This window comes from Pleurodeles waltl, chromosome 3_1, assembly GCF_031143425.1.
Source record: "Pleurodeles waltl isolate 20211129_DDA chromosome 3_1, aPleWal1.hap1.20221129, whole genome shotgun sequence".
NCBI lineage: Eukaryota > Metazoa > Chordata > Amphibia > Caudata > Salamandridae > Pleurodeles > Pleurodeles waltl.
Window position 1 is genome coordinate 1,775,461,362 of NC_090440.1, and position 27,817 is coordinate 1,775,489,178.

The 27,817-nt window shown below is 45.8% G+C and overlaps 1 protein-coding gene across 2 annotated transcripts in view; it reads right to left on the reverse strand.

Annotated features, from left to right (window-relative positions):
• The window catches only part of PFKL (phosphofructokinase, liver type), a 304,230-nt gene that overhangs the window by 64,674 nt on the left and 211,739 nt on the right, over positions 1 to 27,817 (reverse strand). For both annotated transcript variants that reach the window (XM_069225784.1, XM_069225783.1), the window contains exons 14-15: positions 22,992 to 23,062; positions 5,577 to 5,664 (exon numbers count right to left, since the gene is read on the reverse strand). In XM_069225784.1, the coding sequence (XP_069081885.1) occupies positions 5,577 to 5,664; positions 22,992 to 23,062 (159 nt within the window). The remainder of the gene's footprint in view (positions 1 to 5,576; positions 5,665 to 22,991; positions 23,063 to 27,817) is intronic.

A 27,817-nucleotide genomic window follows, 5' to 3' on the forward strand; every position in this document is an offset into this window, starting at 1 on the left:
GCATCAGGTCATGCTGATGAAGACTCTCACGGTTCTCAGTCCCTGCATAGAGAGGGGCTGACTGGGGGACCAGTCGAATCAAAGCAAAGGGTGGGATCAGGACTGTGGTGCTCAGGTGCAGTGGTGCTTTGAGGCATCCGGTCCTGGTGGTCAGAGACTCACTCCGTGTCTTGGTGACCTGTTGAGGGGGGAGGCGGGAGAACAGGGCAGTATGGCCATTCTCCTGACTGACTTTGTGGATCCTGACGTCCCTCATCGGTAGGTCTGCTTTGGTGCTGCTGGAGTCCAGATTAGACCATCAACAAGACTTGGCTGGTGCAAGAGGTCTACTACTCCGGGTCTAGGTGCAGAGAGACTTTGGGAGAGGTCAGCATCTCAGGAGTTCGGTGAAGAGGCAGGGCTGACCTCCTGAGCTCAAAACAATCTTTCTCCTGGCTCACTGCTCCCTCCGTGGGGACGATGGCTAACGGGACAGAGTGCTGCACTTTGCAAGCAGTGCCCACAGATGCAAGGAAGCAGCGCCTCTCCTCCAAGGGAGATCGTTCCCTGTCGTTGAGGTGCTGGGCAGTCTTCCAAGGGTTTGGGGAGGCTATCCAGGACCTTGCAAAGTTAGTCTCACTGACAGTCAAAGTGCAGGCAGTCTGGCAGGGATTTCTGCCACTCTTGGTGCAGGTCTTCAGTTCTCGCTCTCTTCGGTCATTCCTTTTTCTTCCTCAATTCCCAGTAGTTGGGTCTTGACTTTATCTGCTTTCCTGGTGTCAGGGGGCACCTAAATACTCAATTTAAGGATGTTAAGGGAAGTGAAGGGAAGTAGCCAATAGGCTGCTTACCCTTGGGTGTCACTATATCCCCTAGATGACCAGTTCCTGTCGGGAGTGGGCATCACTCAGTCTCAGAATTCCTAATTCCACTACACACCAGAGGGTGGAATTCTCCTTTTCGTGTTCACTTCAGGCTGCCCACCTTAGGGGTGTGCTCAGCCTTTAAGTGTGACACACCTCCTGACTAGCTAATTTTCCCACCTGTCCTGGTCCCATATGGGCCTCATGGCAGGGGTTTGCCTCTCCCAGGTCTGAGGGAAGCTGGGGTCACATATCAAAGGCAGCAGGGACTTTAAGGTCCCTGGCATTGGTATGTAGATTTACTAGCCTGATAACACCTACTGCCACAGCAGGCAGTTTTGTGACCCCTGAGAGCAGGGGCTCTCACCTCAGGGGGTCAGAAAGTCATCTGTGGTGTCCAGCTGGTTGATACCAGTTAGCCAGCACATTAAAGGACTAGTGGGGTTTCAGGCAGCACCTCTAAGGTGCCCTCTGTGTGCACCTCTCAATAAATCCAACACTGGCATCAGTGTGCATTTATTAAGATGATGTGTTTGATACCAAACACCATTATTGTACGTGCAGCCATCATGTAGCTGGGTCACTCATGATGACCAGTCTCCAGTACATGTTCTAAGATGGCTGATATCTAGGAATAGAACTAGACATCACAAGGTCATATCGGCTAATGCAGACATGCCCTCACCATTTTTTTAATAATACCTTAGGGCTCTTAAGGCCTGCTGCAGGGGTGACCTACATATAATACAGCAGTGGTTTTGGCATGACACACAGTGAGTGTGCCAAGTTGTGTTTTCATTCATGACTTGTACCCTGACACACAGTCTGTTATGGCAGGCTTTGTACAATTTGTGTGTGGGTCCCTTAAGGTGGCATAACATATGCTGCAGCCCTTAGGGACAGTCTTTAGTACCCATGCCTTAGGTATCAGTGGTACCATATACTAGGGACGCTAAAGTCCTGTGCCAATTATAAAACAATCAGACATACCTTGTTTTAAAAGAAAGAGCACTGGCACTGAGGTTTGATTAACAGGCCTCACTGCACTGTCAGAATTGAAAACCAGCATCCAGTAGCTAAAAAGGAGCAACACATGGGAGTGGAGGGGCTATTTGCAAAGAAGTCCAGTTTCCTACAACACCTTCTTCCTATGTTAATTAGGGAGGTGTTGCAACAGCTCTTCCTCTTGGTGCCTGGTATAGCATGCCAGTTAGTCCATGTAATCAGCAATACATCACTTCATCACTGCTCCCAGCGCCATGCTTTCATGCAGAATCATTTATATTGCTTTCCTTCTCGGGGGTGGTGCCTCCTGTATGCCTTGCATGAGAGCATGTCTAAAGCCTCTAACCATTAACAGTAACTGTACCCAATTTATTTTTATAAAACTGAGGTAATTTCTAGGATGGTCAACGTTACTCCACCCATCCAACGAAGTTTTATACTGAATATTGTTCTTCGCCTTCATCAATAGTGTTCATGATGCGCAGGAGAAAACACAAGGTAATCTTTGTTTACTTGCATGAAGTAAGGCCTGCTTTATCTTCATGGATCACTTTTATTGTCACCAGCAGAACTTGATAAGCTATCTGCTTTCTAAAATCCTTCTGTACGCTATGTAGCATGGGCAGCGTCCTATTCCAAAATATCCTCAAAACTGTACATCCTTCTTCATGGGCTTTCAAATGTTTCTGGACCTGTTAAAATAAATCCTACAAATCTTCACATTTCTACAAGTCTTCGATAGTGGAATATGATGAATGAAAGAAACTACCCTTAAACAAGCTGAAAAGCTTTGGATGAAAGAGAAGTTCCTGTTAGGACTCCACTTTTAATAGTTGAGGATATGGAACATTAACGTGCATAGGCTGCCGATTGGTTTCTAACCTCAAGAAAGAAGGAGAACGAAACTTCAACTAACCTTGTAGTTCAGCCATTCGGGTCAAAACAATGTATGCTCTACTGTGTCAAAAGCTGCCACGAGGTTCCGGATCTGTAATAGATCTAAGTTCATCCACAGCAATTGAAAGAGCAGTCTCTGTTCCCTGACCAGGGTATTAGCCAAGTTGCCACAGATGCAGGTAGTCTCTCCACTCTTGATATGGGCTAATTGTGTAGCTATGGCGCATACAGTTAATTTGCCAAGGATTGATAAACAGAATAGGCTGGTAAATGTCTGCTACAGATTCATCTAGGTTTTCTTGTTCCAAAAGTGGGATGATTGTTAATACTTTCCCCTCTCCAGGGACCATACCAGAATGGTGGAGCAGATTGATTATGCTGGCAAGTTGAGGAGAGCACTGGCACACAAGAATGAAAAAAGGAGACAGAACAGATATTCTCAGGAGATCCCGACTTAACTAGTTCTAGAACTAAAACCACTTCTTAATGATTAGTAAAACTGAAACTAGCCCAGGTACCGGGCAGAACATGAGGAAAGGGAGAATATTCAGCATGGTTGGGCAAGAAAGGGATGCCCTAATGCCTGGAATAGAACCCGTGAGGTGCTTTACAACTGTAGAATATGTAACAGAGAAAGTGTGATCCAACTTAAAAGATATTTCTTATAATGCTTCAGTTGCTGCCTGAGGATGAGCCAACTGTTTTTGAGGCCATTAGTAAAGTGACGTAAAACTGAAAAATAAGAGTCCTAGTGAGAGGATCCCCCCCCATGGATGGGAAGATTTTGGTAAAAGGTAATACACTGTTCCGAATCTTCGGGCAAACTCCTTCCACAAAAAAGGAAATGTGCTGGAGAAGGACAATGACTCATTCTGTGTCAAATCAGTTATATGTGTAGACCCCAGTAGAAGCTGTGAAACTCCAAAGGAGTTCAAAGTTTGAAGGAACTCTTGTGCCACTGTTTCAGCAGTACTATCAATATGGGTATTGAAACTGCCTTGAAGAATCAAATTAAGGGTGCAAAAGAAGAGTTTACCACAGGAAAGAAAAAAGTCACTAGAGGGAGTCTCCTCCTTGATTAAGGGGTGATAAATCATTTGCTTGGGAAAGATGGAGCAGCAACTCCTTGAAGCATCTGCCGTCCACTGATCTGGGGTAAAGGAAGAGTATATTTGAGATGTTCCTTAAAAGTCACTAAAACACTGAAGCACCTCTTCGTTAGAGTGATTTTATAGCCATCTGGGATGGAGGTCTCAAAGTAAGAAGTCGAACCTTCATCCAATCAGATTTTAGTAACTAACATCAAATGCAAATATTCAGAAATTGAAAGGACAACAATTCCTCCTGATGAGTTGGTAGGGAACGTATGCTTAGAGGCACTGGAGATAGCAAGCCTGACCAACGTGTGATGTAAGGACTAATGTTGGAAGTAAAACGTCAGTATGATCTCCCCAAATGTCTAACCTGACACAGTAAGAGCATGAAGCCAGAGTGGGATTAGAAAACTGAGAAGTAAATAAACTTAACATATTCTGAGAGTCTAACTTGCTGAATAGGGCGAGTATTCCTCATCAACCACACAAATGTAGCATATATAGGCACAAGTGGGATTGCCTTTGGTACACCCTCTGCGGAAAGAGTTTCTTTTAATAGGGTTAGGTCAGCAGACACATGGACAATTCAATCCGACATGGCCATCGTTCAATTAGACATTCATTTTCCAAAATAGTGGTGCTACACAATTTCAAAGTAACAAGCACCTCTAGATAGTGGCCATTTGGTGGGACACAATGAAACCTATTACAAACACAAGATAAGTGAAGTCTGAGGACAATGCTAATGGGAGACATAGCAAATACTTCTCTTAGTAGATAGGCCCCTGACAACAAAAAACAATGTAAATGTGAAGAGTGATAAACATTCTGAATAATCTTAAGCAAGCAAATTAGACGCCATGATGACGTCGGGAGTAGTACATAGACGCAGCCTCATGGCAGTGACATCAGTTTCTTTTCACGACTTTCCATGCCAAAGTGCAGAGCTGCGAAGAACACTGAGATTGGTGCACCAGAGCTAAGGCCCTGAATAGGGAAGCCCTGTCCCTAGAACTCAGTTCGCAAGCAGGGAGGATGGGTGGGTCGGTAGGGAATCTGCAGCTAGAATATGTCTCTACGAGATACATCGTTACAGAAGGTAAGTAACTTGTACATCTGATAGAGACTTCTAGTTGCATATTCCTTACCTCAGAATAGTTACCCAAGCAATGTCATCCTCGGAGGTGGGCTGCGAACCAAGATCATACTAGAAAGTCCTGCAGGACCGAATGACCAAAGTAGCCATCCCGACGGACCTGACTGTCCAGGTAGTAATGCTTAGTAAACGTGTGCAAGGGCAGATATTCAGGACGAGGAACTCCATGCGCTAACGCAGTGAAAGCAGCAGTTGTTCTGGTGGAATGAGCATGCAAGACATTAGGGGGTTGCTTTTTGGCCAAAGCGTAGCACATCTTATTAGAAAGAAGTACCCATCAAGAGATGGTAAGTTTTTGCACCGCCATCCCTTTCTTCGCACCTACATATCCAACAAGGTTAAGCAAGCCAGGAAACCGAGAACATACATATAAAAGAAAGATGTTTTTCAACATTTGGCTTCATGTAAAAACTCCTCACAGATAGAGTGCAGTACAAACTAAAATAGAATCCTTAACATTATTACACTAAAGATATTGGATTGTAAATTCAAATTATCAGAAGAAAGATTGCTACAAGCATATCATGTTGATGGCCATATCATGAAGAGATCTCATATAGAAAGCAAATATTGAAAACCCACCTCAAATCCTCCAATTACTAGAAGGGCCTGGATGTTATAGATTCTAATGTTTTCCACTATTTGTGCCATGCATGTCTTGGGAAGCGTTCTGAAAAAACAAATGATTAAAATGAAACAAACAATTATTTCACATAAATTGCAGGGTATGTTTCCTTCAAGCACAAATGAGCAACGGTGCATATATTTATGGCAAAACAAACAGATCTTAAACAGATCATTTGCTGAATATGAAACAGGCCAGCAACACCACAACACTTCATTTTGAAATATAATACTTAACTGCTAATAATAAGATTTTCAAGTAATTCCATTTTCATAAAACACATAAATCAAATCCCTTAAATGAGAATCTGAGCTATTGTAATAAAAAAGCATACAGAAAAAAAAACTTAAAAAGAGTTATGAAACGTTGGATTCATTTAGAAAGCACAAATTAGAAGAGTAATTTTTCAATGATAAACCATTAAGATACCCCCTAATCACAAAAAGACACTGGGTGACTTTTTCACTGCACAACAAAGTATCCTTTAGGATACCTGCATCCAGGCATGGCCCCTATTCCAAAACTCTGCCTCCATACAAGCCTACCTATTCCCACTTCTTTAAGTTACACAGAGTTTAGATGGTGACTGATTTCTAGCGTTCTCTAGGCTTAAGAAACAAACTGCAATGGAGTAGGGAAGTAGCACTTAGCACCTACGTCTAAATGTGTAGGAAAGTGCCCCTTTTTCACAAGGTCACCCCCACTTTTTGCTTGGTACATGATGCAATTTTGACTGAAAATGCACTGGGTTCTTGCTATCTGTGCAATTCCTCCCCAATTGGCAATACCTTTGGCACCCCTGTAAGTCCCTAATAAATGGTTCCCCTCATACCTAGGGCATGGGTACCAAAGAGTGTCCCCAAAGTCTGCAGCATGTTTTGCGCCACGTTCAGGGACCCATCACCTGATTCAGCTGAAAGTGAAAGCACAGCCAGTGTGTCATGCCCTCTAACGTGCATGCAATATATTTAGGTCACCTCTACAACAGGCCTTACAACTCCAAGGCAGGGCACATTATATTACCTGTGTGGACATATCTGCAAGAGCAGATATGCCCCTGCTATTACTTTGTTGATTCTTCGACACAGTAAATGATTGGGGAAGCCATTTTAAGAGCATGTGCTGCACGCTGGTCAATATGAGTTCCCCATCAAACATCTCATATTAATTAACTCTCATTGATTCCATAGATGGACTTATAAATACATGCACCCAGAGGGCACCTTAGAGGTGCCCCTGAAAAACCTACCATCTACCCTTGTGCTAGCTGACTAGATTTAAGGAGCCTTTGCAGGATGCCGGCTCTTTATATAGTGGATCAAAAAAGAGGTACACTGTAATTCCTCTGGTGTTTGCTTGGACTCTTTATACAGAGGCACCAAGTGCTCTCTTGTGGTAGTATGGGTGAGAAGTTAATCATTTCAAAGGGTAGTGTTAAGCTTGTAACAATGCACATACATGGGCAGTAAGTGAGATACACCCTCAATAAAGAAATCAGACACCAATTTATATAAATAACATGTACTTTTACATAAATTTAGATTCCAAGATCACCAAAATCAGGTGAGTACTTTCCAAGTTATGAATTTTTAGAGTTAGCAAAAGTTGACAATTAGTGCATTTGTCTGTAGCTGCAATGTTATTCTATGAGCTGCAATGTTACTCTATAGGAGAGAAAACCTACACAGCAAACAGGTACTTCTCTAAAACTTACAGGACCAATCTTCTGGACTTAAGGCGAGTAAGGAGCAGGGTCCTAGGCCACACAACAGGTCACTTAGGGCGGCACTGGGGCGGCTGGGTGTAGTGGTGCAGTTCAGCGTCAGGTGCCCTGTGTAAGTCAATGGTAATTGGTCCGGTCACAAAGATGCTGCACGGATGGATTGAAAGTCAAGTCCAGGTGAACCATGAAGGGAGGTCAGTTCTTGTGATGCTCGAGGATGTCGTGGCACCAGTGGTCCTGTTCTCCTCCATCTGGGGCGTCCAGGTGCAGAGGTTTGGACTATCAGGTTTCCCTCACCCAGGTTGGTTGCAGTAGAGGGGACCCACAAAAATAGGTTTCAGGCGTGGACTGTGGGTCCAATCAGACTAAACCAACAAGTGGCCTCAGGTCTCACGAGCCTCGGAGACATAGGAACACCAGTAGTCCTCCTCTTTTCGGTCCGGGGCATCCAGGTGCAGAGGACCGTTGGGTCTCCAACACTGGATGCAGTTGCGGTGAAGGATGGTCTACAGAAAGAAGTTGCAGGCGCTGTTGGGAAATCCCCAGTGGGCATACTGGCGGTTGGATTCGTCTCTGGAGGGGCTGAGAACCACGTTGACACCTCTGGTCCACTTCAGCTCAGGATAGGAGGCTCTGGTGTAGTGTTGATGCCCTGCAACAGGTTTTGGCAATCCTGAGTCCCCGCAGTTCTTCTTTGGTTGCCTGCAGATGCAGGGATAAAGGTCCTCTGCTCCAAGGAAGTATTTTTTGGGGATTTGCAAAGACCTGGAAGCTATCCCAGGGACTGCAGTGGTAGGTCAGTTGCTCCACAACGGTCGGTGCAGCAGGCAGACTGGCAGGGTTGGCGCCAAGTCCGTTGTGCTCCTCAGTTCTCCGCCAGCAGGCTTCTTGTCCATTCCTTTTGTGTCCAACTAAGATTTGAGGTCCTGGTATCAGGGGCCCTCTAAGGACTCAATTTAGGCGTGTTCAGAGGGAGGTGAAGGGTAGTAGCCAATGGGCCACTTACCCTATAAGTCACTACGCCCCCTAGGTGACCACTTCATTTGGCAAGTGGGCCTCACCCTATCCCAGAATTCCTAATTCCATAACACACAAGATGGTGGAATTCCGAAAGCTATGTTGACATCAGGCTGGTCACCCTAGAGGGTGTTCTCAGCCTGCAAGTGCAACACGCCTCCTGTATAGCTAATTGCCAAATGGCCCTGGAGCAGGGGGAGTCAGCATCCCCAACTGAGGAGAACCAGATCTGCATACCAAAGGTGATGAGTTACTTTGAAGACTCCTGCCTTGGAATGCAGATTTGTAGGTCATCCTGTTGGAAGGGGTGTGTAACCCCCATGCCAGAGGAGGCTTTGTTCCTGACCTCCCGAGAGCAAAGGCTCTCACTCTTGGGGGTCAGAAACCTGTCTGTTGGTGGCAGGCTGGCTAAAACTAGTCAGTCAGCAAACAAGTGGTTGGTAGGTTTCCAGGTGGCACTTTTAAGGAGTGCTCTGGGTGCATGTATTAATAAATCCATCACTGGAATCAGTTAGGGTTTATTAATAGGCGATGTTTGATACCAAACAACCCTAGCTTCAGTAAACCCATTGTGTAGCTGGGGAACTCATATTGACCAGTGTCCAGTACATAAGCTTACAATGGCTTCCCTGTTCACCTACTATATGGCCACACATGTAATATAATGCACCCTACTTAGGGTTGTAAGGTCTGCGGTAGGGGTGACTTACAAACATTACATGCAGTGTTTAGGGAACATGGCACACTTGTGTGCCATGTTGTGTTTTCACATTTGGAGCACCCTGTCATGCAGCCTCCAGTGGCAGTCTGTATGAGGTAGGTGCTGGGTCCCTTAGAGTGGCACAGCTGCGTTGCAGCTCTTGAGGGATCTTCTTTAGTACCTCTACCCTAGGTACCAGAAGCACCAATTACTAGGTACTTAAGAGAGGTGCTAAAGGGCCTGGCCGCTTAGGAATCAAGTGACCAGGTGTCTTGTTTTGGGGAAGGAACACTGGTTAGCAGGAACCCCAAGCACTTCAGCTAAAGTTGTATCAAAAGCCAGACAAAACGTAGGGGTGGTCCTTCTGAGCCAGAACGCAGTTTCCTGCAGCCTGCCACAGACAGGTTTCTGTCCCCCAAGTGTGCAAGCCTCTGCTCTCTAGCAGTCAGGAACAAAGCCTGCTCTGGCAAGGGTGTTAACACACCCTTCCAAACAAGATGACCTGCAAATCTGCATACCATGGCAAGGGGCTTAAAAGGAGCTAACCACCCTTGGTGTGCAGATCTGGCTTCCCTCATAAGGGAGATGCCCACCACCCTGCCACAGTGCCATTTGGCAACTAGACAGGTGGGAAAATTAGTAATCAGGAAGGCGTGTCCACTCTCAGGTCAGTTCCACCCCTAAGGTAAGCTGCCTGAGGTGGATAAAAATGTCAAAGTCTGCCATCTTGATGATGGCAGAATTAGGAACTCAGGGTCATGACACTTCCCACTGGAAGTGGATATATAGGAGGCACAGTGACGGCAGGGGTAAGTAGTTCATTGGTGAACTACCCTACACTGTACCAATGCACCTAAACTCTGTATTATGGGGAGCCCTTTGTACCAGAAAATCAGATTCTGCCGATCTGAAGGAAGAAAACTGACTCTGAAGAGTCAAAAAAGCAAGAACAGAAGACCAGCAGCTGACTTGGTCGCAGGCCTGCCGACCTGCCTGCTGTCCTTGACATTGCACAAAATACGACGTGTCCTACAACTGCATATGCCTCCAAAAGCCTGGGAGGACTGTCAGCCTTCAACCAAGACCCAAAAAACGACTGTGGAGTAGCAGAGCTGCTCTCCTGCAGGCACCCCAGAAGAACTGCAAGGACTCTGGACTGCCAAAACCCAACACCGGAAAGCACCACTACACCCGTGCCTCCTAGCCTGACTTGAAGTGGACCACTGGTGCCAGTGTGGTCCCATGACCCTACAGCGATGAAGTCCATCTTGGGTTTGCCAACTGTGGACTTCCCGAAGCCGTAAGTTGCTGTTAAGTGCCCGAATGCAGTATATGTTCCTTTTCCCAAGGGATAACATTAGGGCACCCAAAGTGAAAAGCACCTCTGCACCCAGACGCCCCAGTACCTCTTGAAGTGACCAGTTGGTGCTGCCTTGGACATCTCACTATACTTACCTTAACTCTAGAAGACTGGTCCTGTAAATCGCTGCGTAGTATGCAGTATAGGCCTTTCCTGCATAGGATAACATTACTGCTTCAGAAATTGCACTGTGTTGATTTTTCAAATCTTCAAAAATTCATAACTAAAAACATGCTTACCTGATGATCTTGGAGCCTAAAATTATATAAAGAGAAGTGTTATTTTTATAAATTGGCATGGACCTCCTTATTGAGTCATGTGTATCATTTATTGACTGTGTTCATGCAGCAAATGCCTAACACTCATCTCTGATAAGCCTAAGGCTGCTCGACCACACTAACCCCTAAAAGAGCACCTTGGGATTGCTAGATCAAGCCCCTGTTCACTTATAAGGGAGCCCCTGTTTTTTTGCACAATATACTGCTATACTGGTATATCGTATTAAGAACCAGCTTAGAACCTTGGTAGGTAGCGCAGAGGTGGGATACATGACTAGACAGTTGCTGCACCACTCGGTTAATAAGTGATTCCACTAACAAATTCAAAATTGTCTTCAGATAAAAACTTTTTTTATTTGTGATTTTTCTAAATTGTTTTAAATTAACTGTTAGGACCCTGCATTAAGTCCACCAGTTCAAACTGTTTAGGACTTATAAACACTCTAGTTAGCTAGGCCCTTTTAGAAGTAGACTTAGATTTTTTGTTAAGTTTCTAATAAGGGCCCAGCTGCTTTAAAACCATGACTGAGGAAGCAGTACCATCCCAGGAGCTCAACCTGGCCCCATCCAAAAACCAAACAACAAAAAAAAAACCTTACATTGGTCCAACTAAAAGCCCTCTACCAAGTATGGAAACTTGCTAAGGAGTCTAAACCCACTGAGGCACATCTGCAGCAGTTGCTTGCAAAAAATGATAGAGCCCTGGCAGGTAAAGAAATCTATAATGAAAACGGGGAAGAGTATGCTGAAGAGGATGAAGAGTTCCTCAGCAATCTTACTAACAGTAACACGACTGGAAGTACTCCTAACAGTACGCCAGGTGATGCAGATAGTGAAGATGCTGGTCTCCAGAAACTAGCTAAAAGGATAGACGTGGAGGCTAAACTCTTTGTTATGGAAAAGGAAACAGCTGAGATGGGTCTAGGACCCATCTCTGGAGGCAGCAACATTTTAAACAGGGAGAAAGATGAGACTTTTGACCCTAAGATCCCCAAAGGGTTTGTCCCCAAATATACAGAGGGTGATGATATCACCAAATGATTTACAGCCTTTGAAAGGGCTTGTAAAACGAGGAAACTCAGCCACAAGTATTGGGGCTCTCTACTCAAGGAGCTGTTTTCAGCAAAGTGTATGAATATGCTCCTGACACAATGAGGCAGATGCTGAGTTCTATGACAAAATGAAGGATCCCTAGATCTTTGGACTAATAACTGAGGTCTACAGGAGGGAGGTTCAGGGAGACTCAAAAAATCTAAAGTCAGTCCTGGGTAGATTTTGTTGACTTATCAGTCAAGACACTAGGTGACTGGTTAAAAGGGAACCAGGTCTATGATGGGCTTTATAATCTTATCATGAAAGAACATCTGTTAAGTAATTGTGTTTCTGAAAAACTGCATCAGTATGTGGTAGACCTAGATCATATTTCTCCTCAAGAATTGTGACAGAAGGCAGACTACTGGGTCAAGACTAGGGTATCCAAGACATCTAATGGGGGGGGGGGGATGACCAAAAAAAGGGGTTGCTAAGATCACACAAGGGAAAAATGCTGACCACTCTAAAGATAAAACTAAGGAGCCTTTTAAAGGCCTCCAAAAACCTTTTCAGGAGGGTGGGCCCCAGGCAAGACAGAAACCAAGGGTGGTTACATGGTAAAAACTGGAATGCCAAGAAGGCTTAGTGCTTTAATTGCAAAGCCAATGGGCTCTGAACTGGAGACCATGTATGTCCCAAAACAAATCTCTCTAGTGCACCTGCAACTCCTGCTGCAGTGGTGTAAGTCTCCAGATCAGATGGGATCCTATGTGAGCCTTGAACATGTCAGAGAGCACACAGAAGTAACTTTAGTGTCTGAGGGTGGGGTAGATGTAGCTGCCTAGTAATCTGGAGAAGTACAGAGAACAGTCTCATATAAATGGAATCAGAGTTGAAGCACTGAGGGATACAGATGCAAGTGTCACAATGGTGACTAAAGAACTGATATCCCCAGAACAGTATCTGACTAGTGAAACATTCACAGTCATCAATGCTGACAATCAAGCTAAGGAATGGGTGTTTGTGAAGATCAGAGCACAATGCAAAGCCCAGGGTACAAAGGAGGTACTGGAGTCTGAAGTAATGGCCCAGCCCTCCAACAGAAAAGGCCGGAAGTCTGGCAAGCCTGCTTCTGATCAGCCACAAGCTCAGGTCCTCTCTCCTCAGGGAGAAGACCTGTCAACCCTTGTGGGATCTGAGGCCCTGGAACTTGGGCCTTACACAGCAGAGCTCCCATGCCAAAGAGGACTGTAGGAGGCCTGGCTTGTGGTGGCTACCAGAGGTACTTACACCTTGTGCCAGGTCAAGTTATCCCTTATTAGTGTAGAAGAGGTGTTTCTAGCAGCTTAGGCTGATAGAAGGTAGCTAACGCAAAGCAAGTTAGGCTGAACTAGGAGACATGCAAAGCTCCTACTATACCACTGGTGTCATATGCACAATATCATAAGAAAACACAATACACAGAGTTACTAAAAATAAAGGTACTTTATTTTTATGACAATATGCCAAAAGTATCTCAGTGAGTACCCTCAGTATGAGGATAAGTTATATACACAAGATATATGTACACAAACCAATATTAGGTAAGTAATAGCAAGAAAAGTAATGCAAACAGTGTAGAATTACAATAGATTGCAATAGGAGCACATAGGTATAGGGGCAACACAAACCATATACTCCAAAAGTGGAATGCGAACCACGAATGGACCCCAAACCTATGTGAGCTTGTAGAGGGTCGCTGGGACTGTAAGAAAACAGTGAGGGTTAGAAAAATAGCCCACCCCAAGACCCTGAAAGGTAGGTGTAAAGTGCACCTACTACCCCCAGAGAGCACAGAGGTCGTGATAGGGGGATTCTGCAAGAAGAACAAACACCAGCAATGCAACAACAGTGGATTTCCGGACCTGAGTACCTGTAAGACAATGGGAGCAAGTCCAATAGTCGCGACAGTGTCGAGAGTGGGCAGGTGCCCAGGAAATGCCATCTGAGGGTGCAAGGAAGCTACCACCTGTTGGAAGAAGCTTGGAGTCCTGCAAGGAAGAAGAGGACTAGGAACTTCTCCTTTGGAGGATGGATGTCACACATCGCGATGAAGCTTGCAGAGGTGTTCCCACGCAGAAAGACCGCAAACAAGCCTTGCTAGCTGCAAGGGTCGCGGTAGAGGTTTTTGGGTGCTGCTGTGGCCCAGGAGGGACCAGGATGTCGCTACTTGGAGGAGGAGACAGAAGGGGTGCCCAGCAACTCAGGGAGCCCTCACAGAAGCAGGCAGCACCCGCAGAAGTACCCCAACAGGCACTTGGAAGAAAAGTGAACTGGAGTCCACTCGAAGTCACAAAAGGGAGTCCCACGACGCAGGAGGACAACTCAGAAGGTTGTGCACTGCAGGAAGGAGTGCCGGGGACCCAGGCTTGGCTGTGCACGAAGGAAATCCTGGAAGAGTGCACAGGAGCCGGAGCAGCTGCAAATCACGCGGTATCCAGCAATGCAGTCTAGTGTGGGGAGACAAGGACTTACCTCCACCAAACTTGGACTGAAGAGTCACTGGACTGGTGGAGTCACTTGGACAGAGTTGCTGAGTTCCAGGGACCACACTTGTCAGGATGAGAGGGGACCCAGTGGACCAGTGATGCAGTCTTTTGGTGCCTGCGTTAGCAGGGGGAAGATTCCGTCGACCCACAGGAGATTTATTCAGAGCTCCTGGTGCAGGGTGAAGGCAGACTAAACCCCAGAGCATGCACCACCTGAAAACAGTTGAGAAAGCCGTCAGGATTAGGTGCTACAATGTTGCTGGTAGTCATCTTGCTACTCTGTTGCGGTTTTGCAGGCGTCCTGAGCAGTCAGCGGTCGATCCTTTGGTAGAAGGTGAAGAGGGAGATGCAGAGGAACTCTGGTGAGCTCTTGCATTCGTTATCTGAAGAATTCCCCAAAGCAGAGACCCTAAATAGCCAGAAAAGGAGGTTTGGCTACCAAGGAAGGATGATTGGCTACCAAGAGAGGTAAGAGCCTATCTGAAGGAGCCTCTGACATCACCTGCTGGCACTGGCCACTCAGAGCAGTCCAGTGTGCCCACAGCACCTCTGTTTCCAAGATGGCAGAGGTCTGGGACACACTGGAGGAACTCTGGGCACCTCCCCTGGGAGGCGCAGATCAGGGGAGTGGTCACTCCCCTTTCATTTGTCCAGTTTCACGCCAGAGCAGGGCTGGGGGATCCCTGAACCGGTGTAGACTGGCTTATGCAGAGATGTGCAACATCTGTGCCCATCAAAGCATTTCCAGAGGCTGGGGGAGGCTACTGCTCCCCAGCCTTCACACCTATTTCCAAAGGGAGAGGGTGTAACACCCTCTCAGAGGAAATCCTTTGTTCTGCCTTCCTGGGCCAGGGCTGCCTGGACCCCAGGAGGGCAGAAACCTGTCTGAGGGGTTGGCAGCAGCAGTAGCTGCAGTGGAGAACCCGGTAAGGCAGTTTTGCAGTACCCGGGTACTGTGCTAGAGACCCAGGGGATCATGGAATTGTCCCCCCAATACCAGAGTGCCATTGGGGTGACAATTCCATGATCTTAGACATGTTACATGGCCATGTTCGGACTTACCGTTGTGACGCTCTACATAGGTAGTGACCTATGTATAGTGCACGCATGTAATGGTGTCCCCGCACTCACAAAGTCTGGGGAATTTGCCCTGAACGATGTGGGGGCACCTTGGCTAGTGCCAGGGTGCCCACACACTAAGTAACTTTGCACCCAACCTTCACCAGGTAAAGGTTAGACATATAGGTGACTTGTAAGTTACTTAAGTGCAGTGGTAAATGGCTGTGAAATAACGTGGACATTATTTCACGCAGGCTGCACTAGCAGGCATGTGTAAGAATTGTCAGAGCTCCCTATGGGTGGCAAAAGAAATGCTGCAGCCCGTAGGGATCTCCTGGAACCCCAATACCCTGGGTACCTCAGTACCATATACTAGGGAATTATATGGGTGTACCAGTATGCCAATGTGAATTGGTAAATTTAGCCATTAGCCTGTTAGTGACAAATTTGGAAAGCAGAGAGAGCATAACCACTGAGGTTCTGTTTAGCAGAGCCTCAGTGAGACAGTTAGGCACCACACAGGGGACACATATAGGCCACAAACTTATGAGCACTAGGGTCCTGGCTAGCAGGATCCCAGTGACACATAACAAACATACTGACAACATAGGGTTTTCACTATGAGCACTGGGCCCTGGATAGCAGGATCCCAGTGAGACAGTGAAAACACCCTGACATATAGTCACAAACAGGCCAAAAGTGGGGGTAACAAGGCTAGAAAGAGGCTACCTTCCTACAAGGACCCTCTAGGAAAGAGCTATGCCAGGGACAAAGGACCTGTCCCACTCTTGACAGCCTGAGACAGCAAGCTGCTGACCAGGAAAAGGGAGATGTCGGAGGCTCCCACAGAACCTAATGAAAGGGGGGACTCCTGTATGCTGAGGTAGAGACCCAAAAGCTGGTGCCACTAGGATAGTGGTAGTACCTCAGATGTATAGAGAGTTCCTCCTCAATCTAGCACATGACATCTTCTTAGCTGGGCATCTTGGCCAGACCGGAAACTGGAGTAGGTTAGTTCCTCACTTCTACAGGGAGTGCAGAATTATTAGGCAAGTTGTATTTTTGAGGATTAATTTTATTATTGAACAACAACCATGTTCTCAATGAACCCAAAAAACTCATTAATATCAAAGCTGAAATTTTTGGAAGTAGTTTTTAGTTTGTTTTTAGTTTTAGCTATGTTAGGGGGATATCTGTGTGTGCAGGTGACTATTACTGTGCATAATTATTAGGCAACTTAACAAAAAAAAATATATACCCATTTCAATTATTTATTATTACCAGTGAAACCAATATAACATCTCAACATTCACAAATATACATTTCTGACATTCAAAAACAAAACAAATACAAATCAGTGACCAATATAGCCACCTTTCTTTGCAAGGACACTCAAAAGCCTGCCATCCATGGATTCTGTCAGTGTTTTGATCTGTTCACCATCAACATTGCGTGCAGCAGCAACCACAGCCTCCCAGACACTGTTCAGAGAGGTGTACTGTTTTCCCTCCTTGTAAATCTCACATTTGATGATGGACCACAGGTTCTCAATGGGGTTCAGATCAGGTGAACAAGGAGGCCATGTCATTAGATTTCCTTCTTTTATACCCTTTCTTGCCAGCCACGCTGTGGAGTACTTGGACGCGTGTGATGGAGCATTGTCCTGCATGAAAATCATGTTTTTCTTGAAGGATGCAGACTTCTTCCTGTACCACTGCTTGAAGAAGGTGTCTTCCAGGAACTGGCAGTAGGACTGGGAGTTGAGCTTGACTCCATCCTCAACCCGAAAAGGCCCCACAAGCTCATCTTTGCCCAAACCAGTACTCCACCTCCACCTTGCTGGCGTCTGAGTCGGACTGGAGCTCTCTGCCCTTTACCAATCCAGCCACGGGCCCATCCATCTGGCCCATCAAGACTCACTCTCATTTCATCAGTCCATAAAACCTTAGGAAAATCAGTCTTGAGATATTTCTTGGCCCAGTCTTGACGTTTCAGCTTGTGTGTCTTGTTCAGTGGTGGTCGTCTTTCAGCCTTTCTTACCTTGGCCATGTCTCTGAGTATTGCACACCTTGTGCTTTTGGGCACTCCAGTGATGTTGCAGCTCTGAAATATGGCCAAACTGGTGGCAAGTGGCATTGTGGCAGCTGCACGCTTGACTTTTCTCAGTTCATGGGCAGTTAATTTGCGCCTTGGTTTTTCCACACGCTTCTTGCGACCCTGTTGACTATTTTGAATGAAACGCTTGATTGTTCGATGATCACGCTTCAGAAGCTTTGCAATTTTAAGAGTGCTGCATCCCTCTGCAAGATATCTCACTATTTTTGACTTTTCTGAGCCTGTCAAGTCCTTCTTTTGACCCATTTTGCCAAAGGAAAGGAAGTTGCCTAATAATTATGCACACCTGATATAGGGTGTTGATGTCATTAGACCACACCCCTTCTCATTACAGAGATGCACATCACCTAATATGCTTAATTGGTAGTAGGCTTTCGAGCCTATACAGCTTGGAGTAAGACAACATGCATAAAGAGGATGATGTGGTCAAAATACTCATTTGCCTAATAATTCTGCACTCCCTGTACTGGTCAGGTAAGTCCTAGAAGGTGAAGGCATTTTGTAACTCCCGTGTTACCAGTCAGACCAGTGGTGAGACAGGTGGATAACCAAAGGCCCCCTGAACCCCACTTCCAATGGTTGTGGTTCCCTTTGAAAGGGTGGGGGTTGATTTTGTTGGGCTCCTAGACCCTCCAACAGCACCAGTGAACAGATTCATACTGGTGGTAGTGGATCATGCCACCAAGTACCTGAAGCTATACCCATTTGGACTACCACTGCTCCTACAGTTGCTAGGGCCCTTCTCAGTATCTTTACTAGAGTAGGCTTCCCTAAGAAGGTGGTATCAGGCAGAGGTAGTAACTTCATGTCTGCAGCCCTCAAAGTAATATGGAATGGATGTGGAGTGACTTATAAGTTCATTATCCCATACCACCCCCAAACAAATTGTTTAGTTGAGAGATTCAACAAAACCATGAAGGACATTTGCAGGATTCTCTGCAAAACTCAATAGATGGAATATCCTGTTACTATGCTTGCTTTTCACCTACAGAGAAGTGCCACAGAAGGGAATAGGTTTTCCCCCTTTTAACTTTTGTTTGGTAATTCTGTAAGGGGACCATTGTGTCTAGTGAAGGAAGGCTGGGAGTGACCTCTCAAAGAACCTAAGAAAGACATAGTGGACTATGTACTTGGCCTACCTTCAAGGATGGCTGAATACATGGAGAAAGCATCCAAAAACCTTGAGGCCAACCAAAAGCTCCAGAAGCTCTGGTATGACCAAAAGGCTGCTAGGGTGGAGTACCAACCAGGGCAGAATGTGTGAGTACTAGAGCCAGTGGTGCCCAGGGCACTCTAGGCCAAATAGAGTGGCCCTTACCTTATCCTTGAATAGAAGGATGAGGTCACCTATTTGGTTGACCTAGGCAGTTGCAGGAACCTTCATAGGATTATCCATGTAAATGCCTGAAGCCTTTCTATGACAGGGCTGATGTGGCCATGCTGATGGTCACTGATGAGGAGCAAGAAGAAGACAGTGAATCTCTCCCTGATCTCCTCTACCACTGTCCTAAAGATGGGTCAGTTGATGGAGTAGTCTTTTCAGAGACCCTCACTGCTCAGCAACAAAATGACTGCAAGCAAGGCCTGGAGCAGTATGCAGAACTCTTTTCACTCACCCCTGGTCAGAATAACTGGCGTGTCCATGATATTGACACTGGTAACAATATGCCTGTCAAAAGTAAGATATACAGAAAGTCTGACCAAGTGAAGGATAGCATCAGAGCTGAAGTTAGCAAGATGCTGGAAGTAGGGGTAATGGAGCCATCCGACAGACCCTGAGCCAGCCCTGTGGTCTAAGTCCCCAAACCTCATTCCAAAGGAGGTAAACCAGAGCGGAGGTTTTGTGTGGACGATAGAGGTCTCAATGCTGTCACAAAGACTGATACACACCCTGTCCCAAGAACAGATGCACTTATTGACAGGTTAGGGGAAACCACATTTCTCTGTGCCTTTTATTAAACATCAGAGTACTGGCAGAGTTGTCTGACGTCTGGAGCAAAAGAGAGATCAACATTCACGATCCCTGATGCACATTACCAATTTACTGTTATGCCATTTGGTCTAAAGAAGGCCCCTGCCACCTTCCAAAGGTTGGTGAATAAAGTCCTGGCTGGGCTGGAAGCTTTTATTGCAGCATATTTTGATGATATTGCCGTCCTTACCTCCATTTGGCAGAATCACCTGATTAACCTTGGAAAGGTCCTTGAACCTCTTCAGGCCTCACTATCAAGGCAAGCAAGTGCCAGATAGGGCAGGGCTCGGTTGTATACCTGGGCCAACATGGGTGGAGGCCAAGTTCAACCATTGCAACCCAAGAGCTAGACAATCATGGACTGGGTAGCTCCTACCCCCCAGAATCAAGTCACAGCATTCCTTTGCTTGAATGGGTACTACAGGAGGTTTGTGAAGGGGTATGGTCCCACTGTGGCACCTCTCAATGAATTGACCTCCAAGAGAATGCTAAAGAAGGTAAACCGGACAGTGAACTGTCAAAAGGCTTTTGACACTCTGAAGGAAGCAATGTACTCAGCACCACTTCTAAAAGCTTCATATTATTCAAAGCAGTTTTTAGTGCAGACAGATGCCTTTGAATAGGGGATAGGGGTGGTCCTATCCCAAACCAATGATGATGGCAATGACCAACCTGTTGCTTTCATTAGCAGGAGATTCCTCTCCAGAGAACAGTTCTGGAATGCCACTGAGAGGGAAGCCTTGGCTGTGGTTTGGTCCCTGAAAACATTGACACCATACCTGTTTGGTTCTCACTTCCTTCTTCAAACTTACCACAGGCGTCTCGGATGGCTGATGCAAACGAAAGGTGAAAACCCCAAACTGTTGAGGTGGTTCACCTCCCTACAGGGTATGGACTTTACAGTGGAGAACAGACCTGGGACTGACCATGCCAATGCAGATGGCCTTTCTAAGTTTTTCCACTTAAGACTCTCTTGGGAAAAGTTAGTCTCATTCTCTTTTGTTTGTTGGCAGTGGGGGAGGATTGTGCAGGAAAGTGTCCCTTTTTGACATGGTCACCCCCGCTTTTTGACTGGTAAATGATGCAATTTTAACTGAAAGTGTACTGGGTTCCTCCTTTCCAGGTCCACAGTGCCAGATCTATTTCCCTAAAACTGTGCAATTGTTCCCCAATTGGCAATACCTTTGGCATCCCTGTAAGTTCCTAGTACATGGTTCCCCTGGTATCTAGGGCATGAATGCCAAAGAGGGTCCCCAAGGGCTACAGTATGTATTGTGCCACCCACAGGGACCCCTCACCTAGCTCATGCAGTCTGCAGTAGCAGGCTGCGTGTCTTGGTGCAGTTAAAAGTGAAAACACAATATGGCACACAGCCTATGTGCCATGTTCCCTAACGCTGCATGCAATGAATGTAAGTCACCCCTACAGCAGGCCCTGCGCCTTTTGGTAGGGTGCATTATATTACATGTGTGAACATATCTGCAAGAGTGGATATGCCCCTGTTATGTCTGTCAATTCTTAGACATAGAAAACGACCTGGAAGCCATTTTATGTGCATGTGCTGGACACTGGTCAATACGAGTTCCCCAGCTACATGATGGCTTTGTTGAAAATAGGGATGTTTGGTATCAAACATCTTGTATTAATAAACCCTCACTGACTCCAGTGATGGATTTATTAATACATGCACCCAGAGGGCACCTTAGAGGTGCCCCCTGAAAAACCTACCATCTAGCTGTGTGCTGACTGACTAGTTTTAACTAACCTGCCACCAACAGATAGGTTTCTGACCCTCAAGGGTGAGGGCCTCTGATCTCGGGTGGTCAAGGACAAAGCCTACTCTGGCAGGGGTGTTAACACAGCTCTACCAACAGGATGACTTGCAAATCTGCATCCCCAGGAAGGGGGCTTCCAAGGAGCCCACCCCCCTTGGTAGACAGATCTGGCTTCCCTCAGAAGGGAGATGCTGATCCCCTTTCTCTGGGCCCATTTGGCACCTAGACAAGCAGGAAAATTAGTAGTCAGGGAGGTGTATTCGATCTCGGGTCAGTTCCACCCCTAAGGTGAGCTGTTTTGCATCTTGGTGATCGCAAAAGAGGGAACCCTGGAACAGGGCAATGCCCACTTCCCACAGGAAGTGGTCAGAGAGGAGGAGTTGTGACAAATTTTAGGAATGCTTTTCTCTCCATAAAAAACTATGCAGCTTAGCAAAAGAAACATTATTTTTCTGTCTGATATCTTCCATGATGAGGATCGCAGTATTCAGAATTATTAGTTTAATGACACTGGATTCCAAGTATTCAAAAAGCTTACAAGCCATCACAGATGAAACTGTATGCCTCGCAAGCAGACTGGGGTGTCAGCAGGAACTCACACGCAGCGAAACCCATTGAAATGCCATTTGCCAATTAAATTATGCTTTGAATTACAAGAGGTGTCAGTCAATGCCAGGTATGTATGACTCTGCTTGGATCTCTGTCCTGGACATGTGCTGTATGAAAGGCAAATAGGATCCAAAGTGCAATAAACAATATCAAGACTGTTTTCAAGAGCTTAGTGCCTGCCTGAGATGGCATTTGGGGGAACCGTTTAGATCATCATAATTGCATTTCCATGGTCTCATTAACACTGTTACAAGCCTTTAAATTGCCGTCATTTGCATGATCATTATTAACACTCTACAGTCGTGTTAGGTTAGAGTTTTTTTTTTTTTTTTTTTTACAGCGAGGATTAGATACAGAAGTTATGATGTGGTGCCCAAGTATCACACCGGCAGCATCAGAAGCTTCTGTCCTGCAAACCCTCTCCCTGCAGCTTGCATAGAAAATTCCACAGCACACCAATACACTCACACCAATACAACCCCACCCAGGACCAGGTACAGGGAGGAGGGTCTGCTCTTTCACCCCGCCTTTCTCTCCTGTCCTATTTCTGTCATCTTTCCTCTTTCTCCCTCGATGCATGCATCAACACCACTGGGCAAGAGCCTGAAACACTGTACAGGACATCAATTCCCATTACCAACTTTCTGCTGACATGAGAGTTCCACAAACACAAATATTAAAGTTTTTTAGCTGGAGGTGAGAGTGGGTTGTGCAATGATAACTGCAAAGTACTACGTCATGTCAAAAAGAAATTCATGAACCTGTGCCAATAAGCAGCTGGCTGTATGAATTCAATTGCACTTTGATGTTACATACAGTGCTGCTTGATATGCATTAAAAAGTAAATCCAGAGCAGAAGCAATTAATTATATTTACGGAAATGAAATCCAAGTGAGCAAACATGGCTATTGGCAATGCACATTTCGTTTTTTCGTAAACTAAACATGGACCACGACAATAAGAAAAGCAATATAGGAAAATAGGTAAAGTCTCCTCAATGCTTCCGTAACATCCTCACACTGGACACACAATTATGCATTCTTTCAGAGTACAGGAATGGAAACTGATGTGTTCACTATTTCAAAAGACTTCAAATATGTGATTATATCAAGTGACTTGGAGTGTTGTGGGACAATTCCATTTATAGAGTTCTGTATGGGTCTACAGAAAGCATTGCATGCAGCACTCTAAACAAAGCATTTACCGCTTCGTTCCAAGCATCGAACCACCTCTTCCAATCCAACCTGCAACGTCACGCCAGCCCACTTCATTAATCTGTGAAGAGAACAATACTTTTGATGAAGAAAATATGTAGAGGTGTTTTCTAATTGGTTTTAAAGTTCAGTATTTACATAAGAATACTATTTGAAAAACAAACGGTATTCGAAGTGAAACACTAACAAGTATTTAGTAGGGAAGCAAAGATTCAGGGGTTAAAAAAATGTTTATGGCACTACATTAAGCGTGGCCAAGGCTACGTTGTCACCCTAATAATTAGTGAGGGAGTGGCAAGTAGGATTGTTACCAACACTTCACTCCTCCTGCACATTATGCTACGTTACTGCTTAATTATTGCCAGTATTAAGCCGATATTGCTAAAAAGACACCAAGTGTGTGTTGTTAGATGTGAGTAACAGTGCAAATAACTCCTGTGCTCCTCGGGTGGACTTCTCAACAAAACCTATCTTAACTATTTACATTTTTCCTAAGCCTTTTTATTACTTGGACTGGTTTGCTACATGCAGAAAAGTGACGGTTAAATCGGACCAGAGCTCAGAAATATATTTCAGAACGCACGAGTGATGTATCCCTTCTTACTAGCTTAGAAGAACAAGCATTTGTAATGCAACGGGTCTCGCATTTGCTCAAGTTAGAGCTATTAGCGTTGTAAACTTCTAACCGGACTTTTCTTGCAACATAAATTGAAAATGAAAAGTAAAACTGTTTCACATAAGCGAACCGATTCACAGCGCCACAGCCGCCATGAGCATCAGTGTGATGAGACACACAAAAGGGAAAAGAAGTTCGCTCGCAGTCAAACTTATCGGCAAAAGTGCAATTAGACGTGTAACATGGGCGATAGCCAAGGCAGTAACAAAACCTCACGAAGGAGGGACAAACCTAAGCCATTTACAAATATCAAAGGATTTTTGAAGGGAAGCCCACGAACGAGTGGTAGTGATGGGCGTTGTTAAAAGCCCAGATACATACCAACACGTCGGAAAGCAATACTAACACGTCTGTCAATATAATACATGAGGGCTCTTTTTACATCTAATGTATGGAGTGTTCTTTCTGCCGCAGAGTCTGGTTGTGGAAAGAAAACTGATAACAATAGTTTGATTAGTGTGGAATTGTGATACAACTTTTGGTAGAAATGTAGGGTTTGCACGTAGTTTATCCTTATGTATCTGAAAGAAAGGCTCCTCCGATAAGGCCTGTAGCTCACTAACACATCTTAGAGATGTAATAGCAACTAAGAAATCCACTTTGTAAGAAAGGAATTGTATAGGACATGAGTGGAGCGGCTCAAATGGAGGGCCCATGAGCTAGTGAGTACAATATTAAGATTCCAGGCAGGCACTGGAGGTAGCCTGGGGAGGATTACTCTTTTAAGGCCTTCCATAAAAGCTTTAATGACTGGTATTTTGAATACTGAAGTATGTTGTCTATTTTGTGAATATGCTGCAAATTACAGCTAAGTTTAGCCGAATTAATGTGTAAGCTAGATTTGCTTTTTGCAGGTGAAGCAAATAACATATAATATCTCGCACTAATGGTGTTAATGGATCAAAGTGTTTAGATTGACAGTAACAAACAAAATATTTCCATTTTGCTGCATAGCAAGCTATAGTTGGCCTACATGCCTGTTTGAAAATATCCATACATTCTGCAGGTAACTGAAGATAACCAAACTCTATGACTTCAGGAGCCATATTGCAAGGTTGAGTGAATTGAGATCTGGGTGCCTCATTTGTTGGAGATTTTGTGTGAGAAGATCCGATCTGTTGGGGAGTTTCTCATGAGGTACTAGGGAGAGATCCAGCAGAGTTGTAAACCACGGTTGGTGAGCCCATGTGGGTGCTTCTAGGATCATTTTGAGAGAAGTTTGTTTGAGTTTCCTCAACAGGAATGGAATGAGTGGGAGAGGTGGAAAAGCAAAAGCAAATATCCCTGACAAGCTGATCCATAGGGCATTGCCTTTGGACTTGGGGTGTGGGTACCTGGATGCAAAGTTTTGGCACTTTGAGTTTTGTGCTGTGGCGAACAGATCTGTCCAAGGTGCTCCCCACTTTTGAAAGTAGTTTTAAAGGACTACTGGGTGGAGTTCCCATTCGTGGACTTGTTAATGCATCCTGCTTTGCAGGTCTGCAAATTCGTTGTCTGTGCTTGGGACATATTCTGACAGAAGATGAGTGTGGTGATGAGCCCACCTCCAGATTGTTTGTGCTAGCTGGGATAACTGGAGAGAGTGCCCCCCCCCCCCCCCCCTGTTTTTGTAAATAATACATTGCCGTCATGTTGTCTGTGCGGATCAAGACAGATTAGTGTATTAAGGGAAGCATAAAAGCCTTTAGGGCTAGAAAGACTGCCTGAAACTCAAAAACATTGATGTGCATGGTCTGGTGACTGGGCTCCAATGATCACTGCACTGTGAGGTTGTTGAGGTGAGCTCCCCGTCCTGTGAGGGAGGCATCTGAGGTTAGAACTACTTGGGAAACTGGATCTTGAAAAGGCCGTCCTTTAAGTAGGTTGGTGGGATTCCACCATCGGAGAGAAATGTAAGCTGGTTGATCTACCAACAATAGATCCTGAAGAAGACCCCAAAAGCTTGCAACCACTGGTGAGAGAGACATTGTTGTAGGGGACACATATGGAGTCCACCATGAGGGACGATGGCAATGCAGGATGCAATCACACCTAGGAGTTTCATGACCTGATTATTTGTTGAAAGTTGGGAACACGTGCTAGATTGGGGTAAGCAGGGCCCAATTTATTGTTCAGTATAGCCTCCAGATACAGTTGAATCTGCAGAGGCTGTAAGTGTGATTTTATGACGTTTATTGTAAATCCTAATCTGTGAAGAAGGTTTACTGTGATTTGAGTGTGAGACTGACACTGACTTAAAGTGCTGGCTTTGATGAGCCAATCGTCCAAGTAAGGGAATACGTGTATTTGTTATCTTCTTAGATGTGCTGCAACTACTGCTAGACACTTGGCAAATACTCAAGGAGCAGCTGTGACCCCAAAAGGTAGAACCTCAAGCTCATAATGCTGTCCTGCCACTACAAACCTTAGATATTTGTGGTGTGCAGGATGAATAGGAATGTGAAAGTAGGCGTCCTTTAGATCTAGAGCGGTCAAGAAGTTGCCTTTTTTAGTAATGGAATCACATCCTGAAGTGTGACCATGTGAAAATGTTCTGAGAGAATACATTTATTTAGGGGTCTAAGATCTAAAATAGGCCTGAGAGTGTTGTGTTTTGGGGGAACGAGGAAGTAGAGGCAGCACACTCCTATTCCTTGGTATTATATAGGAACTTTTTCTATGGCTCCTTTTGACAGCAGAGATTGAACCTCTGTTTAAAAGAGCAAGATGTTCAGTTGATATCTTGTGTTTGCGAGGCGGAATGTTTGGAGGTGTTGATTTCAGTTGTAGACAATAGCCAAGTTGGATAATGGATAGGACCCATAGGTCCGATGTTATGTTTATCCACTGTTGGTGGTAAAATTGAAGACGCCCCCCCCCACCCTACTGGAGTGGAATGAGGAGGGGAATATGGAGTTAGTCAATGTTTGGCCTAGTCTTCTTTCCAGGCAGCCTGCGCAGCTGCCACCCATCAGACAAGTTTCTGCCCTCCTGCTTCTTGACCAGCTCAGGCAGAGGAAGTCAGAGCAAAGGATTTCTTGTGGGAGAGGGAGGTAACACACTCTCCCTTGGAAATAGGTGTTACATGGCTTGGGAGGGGTAGCCTCTTAAAGCCACTGGTATTTTTTGAAGGGCACCTTTGGTACCCTCCTTGCATAAACCGGTTTGCACCAGTACAAGGACCCCCGGTCCCAACACAGGCACGAAACTGGACGTTGAGAAGGGGAGTGACCACTTCCCTGTCCATCACCACCCCAGGGATGGTGCCCATAGCTCCTCCAGGTGGCCACCTGATTCTGCCATCCTTGAATTCAAGGTGGACAGAGGCCCCTGTAAGCATCTGAGTGGCCAGGTCAGGCAGGTGACGTCACTGCCTCCTCCTGATAGGTCGTCACTGCTAGGTGACCAATCCCTCTTCTTGGGTTATTTAGAGTCTCCCTCTTGGGTGGGTCCTCATATTTGACGTGCAAGATTCCAGCAGGGCTCCTCTGCATCCTTTACTTCCTCTTCTGGCCACTGGGACGGCAACTGCACCTTCCAGGAACCAACAATCTGCAACTACAGCGATGACTCAGCTCTGCAACATCTCCGGCTCCTTCCAGCAACTGCAACATTTTTACGGATTTGCATTTTCTGAGGGCAACGAGTCTTCAGCCTGCACAAGAAGTAGGAAGGAATCTCCTTTGGAGTGAAGGAGTCACTCCCCTGCATCCGCAGGCACTAACTTCAACGATGACTCTCTCCTCCGGAACTGCGTGGATCCTGCATCACAGGTGGTGGTCTGGAGTGGTCCCCTTGGTCCTCTCTACCAGCTGTCAAAAAAGAGAGACAGTAAGCCCTTGCCTCCCTTGCAGGACAGTACCCCGGTGCACTGCGATTCTTGCAGCTACCAAGGCTTGCTTGTTCCTCCTCCAAGGGATCTTCAGGCTCCATGTAGCCCCAGCCACCAATACTTCTTCCTGCAACGCACAGTCTCCTGCTTGCTGCTCCAGCAATGTGGGACATCACTGTGACTCCTCTGTATGCTGCCCCTGGGTCGCCTCCTCCTCTTGCGACTCTCCCAGCTGCTGAGGGTCACCCCGGACCCGCCCTCCATGGGTTGAGTCCCCTGGACCTTGCTGGTCCTCTTCAGCCTTGCAAAACCTTCTTCTCGGCCTCTTG